Source organism: Enhydra lutris, unplaced genomic scaffold, assembly GCF_002288905.1.
Source record: "Enhydra lutris kenyoni isolate GAN:26980312 unplaced genomic scaffold, ASM228890v2 scaffoldscaffold92, whole genome shotgun sequence".
In the NCBI taxonomy this organism is placed as follows: Eukaryota; Metazoa; Chordata; class Mammalia; order Carnivora; family Mustelidae; genus Enhydra; species Enhydra lutris.
Window position 1 is genome coordinate 1,597,106 of NW_019154176.1, and position 13,593 is coordinate 1,610,698.

At 52.3% G+C, this 13,593-nt stretch overlaps 2 protein-coding genes across 2 annotated transcripts in view; both read left to right on the forward strand.

The window, feature by feature from the left end:
* Positions 1 to 9,300, forward strand: LOC111162517 (phenylalanyl-tRNA synthetase alpha subunit). The gene is made up of 13 exons (XM_022526985.1): positions 1 to 165; positions 2,373 to 2,510; positions 2,594 to 2,692; positions 2,773 to 2,891; positions 3,796 to 3,888; positions 3,973 to 4,101; positions 4,184 to 4,299; positions 5,664 to 5,748; positions 5,843 to 5,942; positions 6,034 to 6,202; positions 6,306 to 6,383; positions 6,535 to 6,649; positions 7,319 to 9,300. Exons 1-13 carry the CDS (start codon positions 19 to 21, stop codon positions 7,455 to 7,457), a joined length of 1,527 nt encoding a protein of 508 aa, XP_022382693.1. The 5' UTR covers positions 1 to 18; the 3' UTR covers positions 7,458 to 9,300.
* Positions 8,196 to 13,593, forward strand: part of LOC111162520 (synaptonemal complex central element protein 2) — a 16,315-nt gene continuing 10,917 nt past the window's right edge. The window contains exons 1-3 of the mRNA XM_022526988.1: positions 8,196 to 8,258; positions 10,353 to 10,615; positions 11,234 to 11,376. Coding sequence (XP_022382696.1) covers positions 10,601 to 10,615; positions 11,234 to 11,376 — 158 coding nt within the window. The 5' untranslated portion in view covers positions 8,196 to 8,258; positions 10,353 to 10,600. The remainder of the gene's footprint in view (positions 8,259 to 10,352; positions 10,616 to 11,233; positions 11,377 to 13,593) is intronic.

The window sequence follows — 13,593 nt, forward strand, 5'->3', positions numbered from 1 at the left end:
AGCACGCTGGCAGCAGCCATGGCGGATGGCCCAGTGGCTGAGGTGCTGCTCCGGCAGCTAGAGGCGGCCGATGGCGGCCTGGACAGCGCGGAGCTGGCAGCTAAGCTGGGCGTGGACCACCAGGCCGTGGTGGGCGCCGTGAAGAGCTTGCAAGCGCTGGGCGAGGTGAGTTGTGCCGGTGATGCCGGGCCTCCTCGCTTTTGCGCCTCAAGGCCCTGTCTGCGGAAGAATCCTTCGGGAGTCCTGCCTGCGCGCCGCAGGCAACAAGTGAGAGCCCAGAAGCACTGACGTTGTGCACTCAGTAAATGCCCATTGAGACATGGTAGGCGTTAGGGAGGGCACGATGGTGGAAAAGGAGGCGCTGTCGCTGCCCCTCACGGAGGTTGCCGTCTAATGAGGGAGACGCTCAGATGACTCTCAGACCGATGGAGGAAGTACAGGGAACCCAGAGGTGACAACTGGCCCTGGCTTGGGAGTCAAGGAGAATGTCCCCGTGGAGGTGACGGCTGAGTCAGGCCTCTGCACTGAGGAGGAAAGCTCCAGGGATCAATGGCAGGAAATGGGAAATAGATGTAGAAAGGTCTTAGTAGGGGCGCCTGGGTGGCTCAGTGGGTTAAAGCCTCTGCCTTCGCCTCAGGTCATGATCCAAGGGTCCTGGGATCGAGCCCCACATAGGGCTCTCTGCTCAGCGGGGAGCCTGCTTCCTCCTCTCTCTCTGCCTGCCTCTTTGCCTACTTGTGGTCTCTGTCTGTCAAAAAAAAAAAAAAAAAAAGGCCTTAGTAGAGCCAAGATTTGCAAGGCCTCGTAGGTCTTTATCTCTTGGGGATACTGGAGAACCATGGCAGGAGCTGGAGCCAGTCAGATGTGTGTCCTATCTGCATCTCTTTGAGGAAGGATTGGCAGGGGCAGGACTGGTGGTAAGGGGAGGAAGGCAGAGGCTGGCACATCCCCCAAGCTAGAGGGCATGGTGTCTGGTTTTAGGGAGGCAGGTGGAATGGAGAGAGGATTCAGGAGAGGGAGCGAAAGGAGATCCATGGCAAGGCAGGGAGAGCATGGATGAAGCCCTGCCTTTCTGACTTGGACAAGTGAAAAAAAGTGATAAAGTCATAGGAGGAAGATTCGGAGAGGCCTGTGGGCCACCCAGGAGGCTGGATCCTTGGGGCTACAAATCAGAAAATATAACTGGGCTGCATATTCATCAAGCTCATGTTCTGTGCCCCACTTTGGCCTTGGCTTTATTTATCATCTAGTTCTTGTCACTACCCAAGGATAGTAGTACTGATCTCTCCATTTTGCAGACTGGACACGTGAGCACTGGTCAGTAACTTGATCAGTGTCACTGGAAGGAACAGGCAAACCTGGATTTGAAATTAACCATTCAGGGGCGCCTGAACGGTTCAGTCGTTAAGCGTCTGCCTTCGCCTCGGATCATGATCCCAGGGTCCTGAGATTGAGTCCCAAATCGGGTTCCCTGCTGTGCTGGAGGTCTGCTTCTTTCTCTCCCATTCCCTCTGCTTGTGTTCCCTCTCTTGCTGTGTCTCTCTCTGTCAAACAAATAAATAAAATCTTTTTTAAAAAGAAGAAAAAATTAAGCGTTCAGGCTCTAGAGCCTGAGTTCATCAGTGCAGAGAGGGCAGGTGTGTGGAGCCTCAGTACCTTGATTGATGTGAAATTGACTTGTGTTGGTTCCAGAAGGTTAAATAGTGGCTGTTTATCATGTCTCAGTCTAACACAGTGATGGTAACAAAACATTCTAGGTCCTTTCCATAGGTTAATTCAGTAGATGGTGTAGAGCCCATCACACCTTTCTCTTGCTGCTAAGAAAACTAGTTCAGGGAAGTTAAGCAACTTTCCCAAGGTCACACAGGGAGTGAGGAGCAGCGCTGGGAATTAGAGTGGAGAGGGAGTTGGGTCCTGTGGGTTCCACCCAGCCTTGCTCCTCTGAGCTGGATCTGAACCCATCCTCATCACGGAGCCTTGCATTCCTGTGTGTAATATGGACCTGGGGGCCTTTTTCTGACACTCTGGGCACTGAGATGGCCAACATGTTAAATGTGGAGATGAATCAGTTCACTTGGGGGTGAACTGGGGCCTTAAAAATCTTTCTGAGATTCAAAAGTAATAGAACTGATTTTCTGGTCGATACCATTCTTAATATTTTACTTTACCCTGAGAGGTGTGAGCTGTCTCTGTCATTATCCTGGTGTCAGAGAAGGAAAACGGAGGTTTGGCAAGGGGTGCTCACTCTGCTGGGATGTGCCTCTCAGATGTGAAACTGTCTTCAGGCACTGTGCAACCCGGGTGCTGTGGTGAGGGCGTGCCTGGATCTGAACCCTGTCTCTGTGGGTCTTCCCTTTGCCATTCCCCTGCAGGTCATTGAGGCCGAGCTGCGCTCCACCAAGCGCTGGGAGCTTACTGCCGAGGGCGAGGAGATCGCCCGGGAGGGCAGCCATGAGGCCCGGGTGTTTCACAGCATCCCCCAGGAGGGCCTGGCCCAGAGTGAGCTCATGGTAAGGTCCTAAGAGTGAGGCCTAGGGAAGTGATGGGATGAGGTGGCCCTCGTGCCCCACTCACTGCGGCCTCGCTCCCCCAGCGGCTGTCCAGCGGCAAGGTGGGCTTCAGCAAGGCCATGTCCAACAAGTGGATCCGCGTGGACAAGAGTGCAGCCGACGGGCCCCGGGTGTTCCGAGTGGTGAGTCCCTGCGTGCAGGGGGGCAGATGGGCAAGTGGGCCCCTGACCCTCTCAGTCTCTCACACCCATCATCACGGCAGGTGGACAATGTGGACGATGAGGTGCAGCGGCGGCTCCAGCTGGTCCAGGGCGGGCAGGCTGAGAAGCTGGGTGAGAAGGAGAGGAGTGAGCTCAAGAAGAGGAAGCTGCTGACTGAAGTGTGAGTGGGTGCCCCCTCCCTTCCATCCCGTGTCACCTACTTGGTCCTGGGAATTGTGGGGGATGGAGTCATCATGCCCAGACTGGGCCACAGTGCTGTCAGTGTCCTCCCAGCTCTGCTTTACCACGTGATTGTCAAGAATTTGTGCCAGGCTCATGCCACCTCAGGGCCTTTGCTTATGCCATGACTTCTGCCGAGAATGGTCTTCCCTTAAGCCAGGTTGGGCATCAAACCTCTGCCATCCTGACACCCTGTCTCCCTTTGAGTTCCATAAAAGCTCCTCACTTCTACTTTCCATACCAGTGCCATGTTTCCTTCCTTTACAGCTCTGATTCCAGTGTCCGGAATTTATTGACTGCCGATCCTAGACAGGCCTAGGGCACTGCTCTCCCAGGGCTGATGTACCCTGTGAGATATCAAGTGGCATAGCAGTTATGGGGACATAGGCCGGGGGAGAGCTGCCCGATCCAGGTCCTGGCTCTGGCACTTACTAGTTGTGTGACCTTGGCCAAGTCACCTGATATTTCTGGCCCTCAGTTTCCTCTTCTGTAAAATGGCCTCTTTTTCACAAGGTAGTGGGATGATTTCAGTGGAGTCGAGCCTGCCAGCACAGAATAAACGCTCAGGAGTTTACCTGTTACTCTTGCTCAGCTGTATGCTCAGTACTTTGAGTAGACCCTGGCACATAGTAGATTCTCATTAAGTATTTGTTGAGTAAGTAAGTGAGCGACAGACAGATGTAGGTGTGGGCTGAGTAAGAGGATCTCGGGTGATGATGAATGTCAAGAGAAAAATAAGGCAGAGTGACTTGGTGGTTGGTGTTGGGGTCAGCGTCAGCTGGGAGATCTAAGGAAGCCTCCTGAAGGAGGTGACCGTGGCGTCCCCTCCTCCTCTCTGGCCACAGGACCCTGAAGACCTACTGGGTGAACAAAGGCAGTGCCTTCAGCACCAGCATCTCCAAGCAGGAGACAGAGCTGAGCCCAGAGATGATCTCCAGGTAGGGGGTGACCCCAGCAACTGAGGAAGGTCGGAGAGGGAGGACAGCCCTCACCAGGCCCACGTACCTTGCATGCCTCAACAGTGGCTCCTGGCGGGACCGGCCCTTCAAGCCATACAACTTCTTGGCCCATGGCGTCCTCCCAGACAGCGGCCACTTGCATCCTCTGCTCAAGGTCCGCACGCAGTTCCGGCAGATCTTCCTGGAGATGGGGTGAGCACGGGGTCAGTGGTGGGGCCGGGGGTGGCCCGGCCACTGGGCACAGGCAGGGCAGTCAGGCCGCATCTCCCTCCAGGTTCACAGAGATGCCGACTGACAACTTCATTGAGAGCTCTTTCTGGAACTTTGATGCACTTTTCCAGCCCCAGCAGCACCCGGCACGTGACCAACATGACACCTTTTTCCTCCGAGGTGGGTGGAACTGGCCAGGCCATCAGAGGCGCCAGGCCCGGGCAGAACTTTCCGGAGTGGCGTACTCATTTTACAGAATAAACTCCATCCTCGGCGTGGCCAGCTGGGGCGGTGTGAGCTGGTCCCAGTGACCTCTGTGGCTTTCTCCCACGTCCCCTCCTGCCCAGTTCATGGCTCCTGCCTGCTCTGCCAGGCAGTTCTCTGCTGACAGGTCACATCATAGAGGTGCCACCTTGACATGCACTGTCCCCCTGAATTCTAAAAGTCCCTCATTTCTAGTCTACTAAGTTCTCACCATATACCAGTCTCTGTTCTGATTCTCCTGCCAACTGTAGGAGGTAGCAGTGTTCGCTCTCTTTTACAAAGGAGGAACCTGGGGCTTAGGGAAGGAACATCACTTGCCCACAGTCATACAGGTCAAACGTGGTGGAGCTGGGATTTGATCTCAAGCTTTTCGGGTGCACCAAAATCGATGTTTCTGGAAAGGGATCTTAAGAATTCACACATTCGGGCGCCTGGGTGGCTCAGTTGGTTGAGCAACTGCCTTCGGCTCAGGTCATGATCCCGGACTTCCAGGATTGAGTCCCGCATCAGGCTCCCAGCTCCTTGGGGAGTCTGCTTCTCCCTCTGACCTTCTCCTCTCTCATGCTCTCTCTCACTCTCATTCTCCCTCAAATAAATAAATAAAATCTTAAAAAAAAAAAAAAAAGAATTCACACATTCACGCAACAAACATTTGCTAAGCCCCTCCTGTGTGCCAAGGTCTCTGTTAAACATCTGGGTTATAGCTATGAATGAAACATGAAGTTCTTGCCCTGGTGAGACCTGTGTCCTGGTGGTCCTGGTGGGATAGATACTTATTAAATCCTGAGTTGTACGCAAGTGCAGTAATACAAGATGGTAGTAAACACAGTGGAAACTGGCGTGAAGGGGTTGGGGCTGTCAGCTTAAAATTAAGTCTTTGTTTAAGTAAAGGCCAAAGGAGATAAGGGAGAGAACCATATATGGGAAGGAAAGTTCAGGAGGGAAAGGCCTATGCAAAGGTCCTGAGGCTGGAATGTGCCTGGTACACTCACAGATCATCTGGGAGGCCCTGTGACTGGAGGGAGTGAACAACTAGAAAGTGGCAGTGACAGGACAGGGTAGCCAAAGAGAGAGCTTTGTCCCACCTCCCACCCCCACACCCCAGGAGATGGGAGGATTCTGGGCAGAGGTGGGGATGGGACTGACTTGGGTGTTCCTGGCACCCTCTGGCTGCTGTGAATGGCAAGGATGGGAGCTGCACATGTTGCTGTCTGTCCTCTGTGCAGTGGCTGTTTGAGAAATGCTGCTTGACTGACCAGATGATGCTCTGTCCTGCCCAGATCCAGCTGAGGCCCTGCAGCTCCCAATGGACTACGTCCATCGGGTCAAGCGGACCCACTCTCAGGGTGGCTACGGCTCACAGGGGTGAGACAGGACCAAGACTTCAGGGTGTCGGTGGGGGAAGAAGGTTTGGGGGGTCTGAGTGCCACATGCAGACTTCCCATTTGTCCTCCTGAAGGTACAAATACACGTGGAAACTGGAGGAGGCCCGGAAAAACCTGCTGCGCACACACACCACGTCGGCCAGCGCCCGTGCCCTCTACCGCTTGGCCCAGAAGGTGCAGCTCAGCCTGGGCAGTGGGGGAGGCAGGGGGCTGTCCTGTCAACCTTCTGACCTCCTCCCGGGCCTGGCCTGCCTATCACCCCTAGAAGCCCTTTGCGCCGGCCAAGTACTTCTCCATCGATCGTGTATTCCGAAATGAGACCCTAGACGCCACACACCTAGCCGAGTTCCACCAGATCGAGGGTGTGGTGGCTGACCATGGCCTCACCCTAGGCCACCTCATGGGCGTCCTGCGGGAGTTCTTCACCAAGCTGGGTAGGCAGGCAGGCTGTGGTGGGCGGTGGCAGTGGAGCCATGGGAGGATCCCATGCTGCCAGGCTTACCCCCAGCCCTCTGCTCCCCTGTCTCCCCCGCCCAGGTATCACCCAGCTGCGCTTCAAGCCAGCCTACAACCCGTACACGGAGCCCAGCATGGAGGTGTTCAGCTACCATCAAGGTCAGGGGGGAGCCTGGTACTGGGGTGGGGAGGGATTTCTCAGGCTGCCCACAGCTCAGCCTGGGTCCCTGTCACTGCCAGGCCCACTGCCAAGATCACTGCCAGAGCCAGCATCATCCACACAACTTTCCCTGTCCTCCCACCCCTGTAGGCCTGAAGAAGTGGGTGGAAGTCGGGAATTCTGGGCTCTTCCGCCCTGAGATGCTGCTGCCCATGGGGCTCCCCGAAAACGTGTCAGTCATTGCTTGGGGCCTCTCCCTGGAGCGGTGAGTGCCTAAACCACTCAGGGTGTCTGGCTGCCACACAGGTGCCTTGCGGGGCCTGGGGGCCTGCAGACTTCAGCCCCATCCATTTGTTATTCATTCGACAAGCCTTTAGTGAGTGTCTGCTGTATGCTTGGTCCTGTACTAGGAGTAGGACAGCACACATCCCTGCCTCTGCAAAGCTGGGCTCGTAGTGCAGTGAGAAAGGTGGCAGTCAGCAAGATAAGTAAATTGAACAAATAAAGCTCAGAGTGTGTCTGAAGCCAGCAAGTGCTGTCCAGAGAACACAGGGAAGGCTAAGCAGACAGGATTGTCAGAAGGCTCCAAAGAGGAGGTAGTATCCGAGCAAAGACCAGAGGCGGGTGAAAGGGTAAGCTGGGGGCACATCTGGGGAAGGGTGTTCCAGGCAGTGGGAACAACCAGTGCAAAGACCCAGAGGCAGGAATGTATGTGTTATATTTGGAGAACATTGAGGAGGACAGTGTAGCTGGAGGGAGGAAGGGGGTAGAGGAGGGTGGGGAAGAGACAGGACGGATGACTCAGGGCCTTGAGAACCTTGGGAACAACATGGGCATTTAAGGAGGTGGGAACCATCAGAGAGAGCCTGATCAGAGGAGATCATGGCCTGATACAGCGTTAAAACTGTTTTCTTACTTTCCTCCCCACCCCAAGCCCAACAATGATCAAATATGGCATCAACAATATCCGGGAGCTGGTGGGCCACAAGGTGAACCTGCAGATGGTGTATGACAGTCCCCTGTGCCGCCTGGATGCTGAACCGGGGCCCCCACGGACACAGGGCGCCGTGTGACATGGGCCACCCTGGATAGCCTGCCTTTCCCTGAACCCCAGCTGTCCAGCTCCCTAGCATCCCTGCCAGAGACCTCCTTGTATTTATAAGGCCTCTGTGAGGCCATCCACCCCCCATTCCCACCCCTGGTATCTCCTCTTCCGCACCTGCCCCAAGGTCCCAGGGGCAAGGGAGCAAGTAGCAGGTTTGACCTATGAAGGTGGGCCCTAGGGAGCCCTGCAGGCCAGCCACTGGCTAATAAAGTGGGCAGTTGTCTTCATAATGATGCCTTTCCTTAGGGATGGAGGAGTGCTAGACGCCTGGGTGTGAGGAGCGGTGGGTTGGGGGCCCTGGATCCTCAGGAGCTCCTGGCTTGCCTGGGCTAGATCCCCTTGGGGAAGACTAGCTCCGTCAAGCATTTACCGATCACCTGGTGGTGCCAGGCTCTACCCTAGATGAACAGAAGTCCTTCCACCCCTGGGGAAGGGGCATATGAGAGGGGAAGGCCAAGGCAGGTGCCACAATTCCCCCTGGCAGCCAGGCATGGTGAGGTGACGGGGTGGGGGCAGCTTTAAAAAAAAAAAAAGTGTTCTTTTTTTTTTTTCCCCCCGAAAGCATTTCTTTAAGTTTGCTTCCTCCCCCTCTTTTTAAAAAAAGAGCAGTTTCTGGTTCACAGCAAAATTACGTGGAAAGTATAGAGATTTCTCATCTACGCTTCCCCCATACATGCACAGCCTCCCCACCATCAACATCCCCACCAAAGCTGTGCCTTTCATAAGGACGAATGAACTCCAGAGACTTGCTGACTGCCGCCACTTCATGGTTCGTGCACTTCACGCTCTGTGTTGTACATTCTCTGGGTTTGGACAGATGTGATGCTGCGTGTCCGTTGTTAGGGTAACACAGAGTATTTTCAGTGCCCTGAAAGTCCTTTGTGTTCCACCCATTCATCCCTCTGTCCTCCCCCTAAAAAGGTACTCTTTTTTAAAAACACAGTCTCCTAAGAATTTCATAGGAGCGCCTAGGAGGAAGATGAGTAGGATAGAGCTTCCTGAATCCACACTGAGCCGTGAGTGCGTTCTCTGTTTCTGTAGAAATATTTTAAAGCAAATCTCAAAGTCTCCAGGTTCCTCACCCCCACGTCTTCAGGGTCGGTGCACTTTTGGAAATGGGAACGGTACTTCTGGAACCTTGGGGCCGCCATTACAGCCAGCACAGTTGGCAGTTGAGGCTGTGGGTTTCTCTGGTTCCTGGGTGTGTGTACATACCAATCTCACAGGGGCTACTTGGTCGATTTTTTTTTTCTTTATTTCAAATTAAATAATTCAGTCATACAGAAAAATATTCATGCAACAAATGTGCACCTTCTGACTGCCAGCCGTGTTTTGAGCTGAAGACTCAGCAAAGGGGAGAGCGGACTCAGGTCCCTGCCCTGGGGAGCTGACCTGGGGGAAAGGGTACACTGGAGATGTAAACAGATAAATACGGAAATGGAGAGAGGGGTAAAACCACAGAAAAGTGAGGGTGGGTGGGCAAGGTGAAGTGTACTGAGCATAAACCATAAAGCCTAATGCAGCAAGCACTTAGGAGTCCGCCCCCCAGTTGGGTCAAATCTGAGCATGGACTACATTTGTTTTGGGTCTTCTGCATTTTAGATCTGTGACTAATGGTTCGAAGACCCTGTGGGCTTGTCCTAGTTCCTTTTGCCAGCACCTCACTGAGATTGCTCCCTCCTGAATTTGGCGTTTCTCCTTCTCATGTGTTTTTAAAACTTTTGCTACTATATATGTTACTTAAACAAGACAGGTTTGATTTTATTTTCAGAAGTTAAACAGACCCTGCACCATAAAAAAATCGTCCTGCATATTGTGTGTTGCTTTTCTTTTCAATGAGTGTGTGCACATGCGCGTGTTTACCAGTGAATCTTTTGAGATTTTTCTCCTAGATAATCTGCAAATCTTCAAATCTGATGCTGCAGGAATGTACATTTTGTTTACGTTGTGGCTTTGCCACAAGATACTAATGTTAGCTGCTGTTTATTAAACTCTTGTGTTCCAGAAGTTTATGTCTGCAACCCTTAGAATAGTCCGTTTTAGATTTTATTGCCTCAGTTACAGGCAAAAATGGATTTTGAGAATGGGTGGCAGTTGTATGCCCTGCCCCCCAGCCCCTCTCACTGGTAAGAGACCAGATTCAAACCACATTCTCCATAATGTAGGTGTCAACATGGGTGCCCTAGTCATTGCGTGACCGGGGACAGAGCCCTGCACAGGATTCCTGCTGCCTCTCACACATGGACAGTGACAGGTGTCCTAGAGCGCAGCTCCACTTTACCAGTGAGCTGGAGCAAACCCCAACCCCTTGCTTTGGCCCCGAGCCCAGCCCCTGCCCAACTTTGATCCCCCACTCACAGCCTCCCCTATTCCCTCTTCTCCCTCCCTGCCAGGCCTAGCTTCTCAAGCACACTGAGTCTGCTCCCATTTCAGGACTTCAGGACTTTCGCACACGCCTATTCAAATCTTTTGCCCATTTTTAAGTTGTCTTACTATTGAGTTGTAAGAGTTCTTTGTAAATGCTGGCTGTAAGTTCTCAGATCCATGTTTAGCAATATTCTCTCCCAGTCTGTGGCTCCTCAGGTGCCCATCATTATTGTTACTATTAAGGCATTGTTGCTATTACTATTATTAGTAAGGGATATGGGCCCAACTCTAAAGGCCAGACCTGCCATGCTTTTAAGGAGTTTACAGTTTTAGAGCGCACAGGTAACTGATTCAAGGGGATACTGCATAAATACTTCACTGAAGACAACAGGTCATAAGAACAGCCACGGTCAGGATTTTTTATTGCAAAGACTTCTTGGGGGTCAGCGCAGATGAACTGAAATCTGAGACTGCTCGATTCCCTCAACCCATGCAGGGCCCGGCATCCTCCCACGTGGGCACACAGACCACCTCCTCCTCCGGGCGGCCCCTGCTGCGCGCGAAGCCTCTGGCACAGCCCAACCGCCGGTTAACGGCCGACTCCGCCCCGCTGCGCCTGGCAAGTTCTCAAAAAGAGGCGGAACCAGGAGCACGTGATGCAGCACGTGCGCGGCGGCCTGGCAAGACGGGGGCGGAGCTAGCGCGTGCGCAGAGGGTACGAAGGAGAAGGCGGGAAAAGACAGGATGGAGCGACAGGGAGTAAGCGACGCTTGTTTTCCTTCGCGCGGAGGGTGGGCGAGCGGGCGGACGGGCGGGAACGGCGGCGATCTCGGGCTTCCCTGGCGGACCCGAATCTGGCCGCTTGTCTCCTGGCATCGGGGCCACGCCTCTCCTGGCCGGGTCTGATTTCCTGACTGACTGACCAGGCCCTGACTGACAGACGGGACTGTGTGACCGACACGCTGACAGCCCGGGCCAGAAGGACAGACTCCCACGCATGGCGAGTGGCAGGAGCAGGGTAGAGAAAGGCTCAGATATCCACGCGCTGCACCCCTTTCTTGTCTTCTTTTTCTCCTACCTCTTCTCCTTCCTCGGAGGACTCGAGCCGACGCACACACCAGTTAGGAGCCCAGCGCCCCTCCCGGCGCCCCTGACCTCACCCCAACCCCTCCAGGTCTCCCCGCCACTGTCCTCCGGCGCTCCAAGCGCAGGGCCCTCCCACCACACGTCCCCGACCTCGTGGTGCCCGTCCCCGCCCCGCGCGCCCCTCCTGGGGGTCCCCGGCCTTTCGCAGCGGCACACGGAGGTGCCCGGGGTCGAAAGGGCGGTAGGAGGAGACCTGACCCCTTCTCGCCCTTCCCCCTCTGGCCTCTCAAGCGCTGGCTGTGCTCACAGGTGGACATGCCCCACGTAGAATGCAAGGACCAGGATCCACAGGATCTCCCCGCGCTGGGGGAGAGCAAGGAGCGGCAGCAGGGCGAGGAGAGCCGCGAAGACGAAGCTGGTCGGGGGTCAGCTAGGTGAGGAAGCACCCTGCCCGACGGGTCCACATAGACCCTTGCGTCCTTCTCATTCACCCAGTTCTTCCACGAGACCCTGCTAGTGTCTGCTGTGGGTGCATTTGCTCTGTGTACTGGTCAGACATCTGCCATGTGCGTGGCATGGTTCCAAGTGCCAGGACACAGCAGTGAGCTGACACTCTGGAGGAGGAGACAAACTAAACTCAGGAATATATAGTCAGGAGACGCTAATGCTGGGGGGGGCGCAGAATAGGAGAGAGTGCCAGTTTAGATCAGAAGGTTAGGGAAGACTTCCTGGAGGAGGTGACAAATGAACCAGGAGGATAGGCAGAACTATGCTCTAGACAGAGGAACAGCACCTGCAATGTCTGGGAGGAGGACTGTGCTGGAGGAGCCAAAGGGGGTGAAAGTAAGAGATAGAGTCAGGCAGGTAATGGGACTTTGGGTCTTAATAACCCATGAAAAGGTCTGGAATAGAGTGACATGGCAAGAGCTGTTGTTAATAGAGTTTTATTGGAATGTAGCCACACTTGTCATGGCTGCTTCTGCAGAGACAGATTTTTGCAACTGAGGCTACAGAACCCACGAAGCTGAAAAGATTTACTATCTGGCCCTTTCTAGAAGTTTGAAGTCCTCTGGACTAAGGTATTAAAAGCCTCTCTCTGGCATCCACGTAGAGAATAGATTGTTGAGGGCAGGAGTAGAAGCTGGGAGACCAGTGAGGAGGCGATTGGAAACATCTAGGGGCAATGTGACTCCAATTTGGCCCATAGTGGGTCTATTGTGGTGATGAGAAGTCAGATTCTGGATATATTTAAGAAGGTAGAATTGACAGAAATTGCTAATGGATTAGTTGTTGGAGCTGAAAGAGCAGCATCAAGGATGACCAAAAAAAGTTTTTGTCTTGTACATTTATCTATTCACCAAATATTTCTTGAGGGTCTGTTTTGGCCAGACACTGATGCAGAGTATGCAGCAGTGAACAAATAACAATTTCTGCTCTCTTGGAGCTTTCTTTCACTTAGCACCTTTCTTTCACCTTCACTTAAGTTTTCTCTATATCTTTTCATGGCTTGAAAGCTCATTTCTTTTTAGTGCCGAATAATATTCCATTGTCTGGATGTCCCACACTTTGTTTATCCATTCACCTACTGAGGAACATCTTGGTTGCTTCCAAGTTTGGGCAGTTCTGAATAGAGCTTCTATAAATATTCATGTGCAGGTCTTCATGTGGATTTAAATTTTTCAATTCCTTTGGGTAAATACCAAGGGGCACCATGGCTTGATCATATGATAAGAATATATTTAGTTTTGTAAGAAACTGCCAAACTGGCTTCAAAAGTGGCTGTGCCATTTTCCATTCCTGTCATCAATGAAAGAGAGTTCCTCTTGCTCCACATCCTCTTCAGCACTTGATGTTGTCACTGTTCTGGATTTTCACCATTTTGATAAGTCTAGTAGTATCTCATTGTTGTGTTAATTTGCAGTTTCCTGAAGAGATGAAGTTACACACCTTTTCATATGCTTATTTATCATCCATATGTCTTCTTGGGGGAGGTGTCCAGATTTTTTGCCCTTTCTTTAATCAGGTTGTTTCCTTATGGTTTTTTGTTGTGCTTTTTTTGAAAAAAGATTTTGTTTATTTATTTGACAGACAGAGATCACAAGTAGGCAGAGAGGCAGGCAGAGAGAGAGAGGAAGAAGCAGGCTTCCCACTGAGCAGGGAGCCCAATGCGGGGCTCGATCCCAGGACCCTGGGATCATGACCTGAGCTGAAGGCAGAGGCTTTAACCCACTGAACCACCCAGGTGCCCCTTTTAAGAGTTCTTTATATATTATATATATATATATTATATACATTTATATATATATTATATACTTGTCCTTTATCATGCATGTGTCTCACAAAGATTTCCTCCCAGTTTGTGGCTTATCTTTTCATTCTGTTAACAGCGTCTTTTCCAGAGCAGAAGTTTTTTAATTTTAATGAAGTCCAACTTACCAATTTTTTTTCTCTTGATAGTATATCTTAAGATGGTTTTCTAGATTTTTCTTATGATATCTTCCGGGAGTTTGACAGTGTTTGACATTTAGGTCTGTGCTGCATTTTGAGTTAGTTTGTGTGAAAATATGAAGTCCGTGTCTCATTTTTTTGCCCATGGCTGTCCAGTTATTCCAGCACTGTTTGTTGAAAAGTCTCCTTTCTCCATTGAATTT

What these genes read in the sequence shown, in the direction of transcription:
- LOC111162517 (XM_022526985.1), top strand. Translation starts at nt 19, where the DNA reads ATGGCGGATGGCCCAGTGGCTGAGGTGCTGCTCCGGCAGCTAGAGGCG. An exon ending in GGCCCCGGGTGTTCCGAGTG is followed by an intron (nt 2,693 to 2,772) that starts GTGAGTCCCTGC and finishes TCATCACGGCAG; the next exon opens with GTGGACAATGTGGACGATGA. An exon ending in AGCCCAGAGATGATCTCCAG is followed by an intron (nt 3,889 to 3,972) that starts GTAGGGGGTGAC and finishes ATGCCTCAACAG; the next exon opens with TGGCTCCTGGCGGGACCGGC.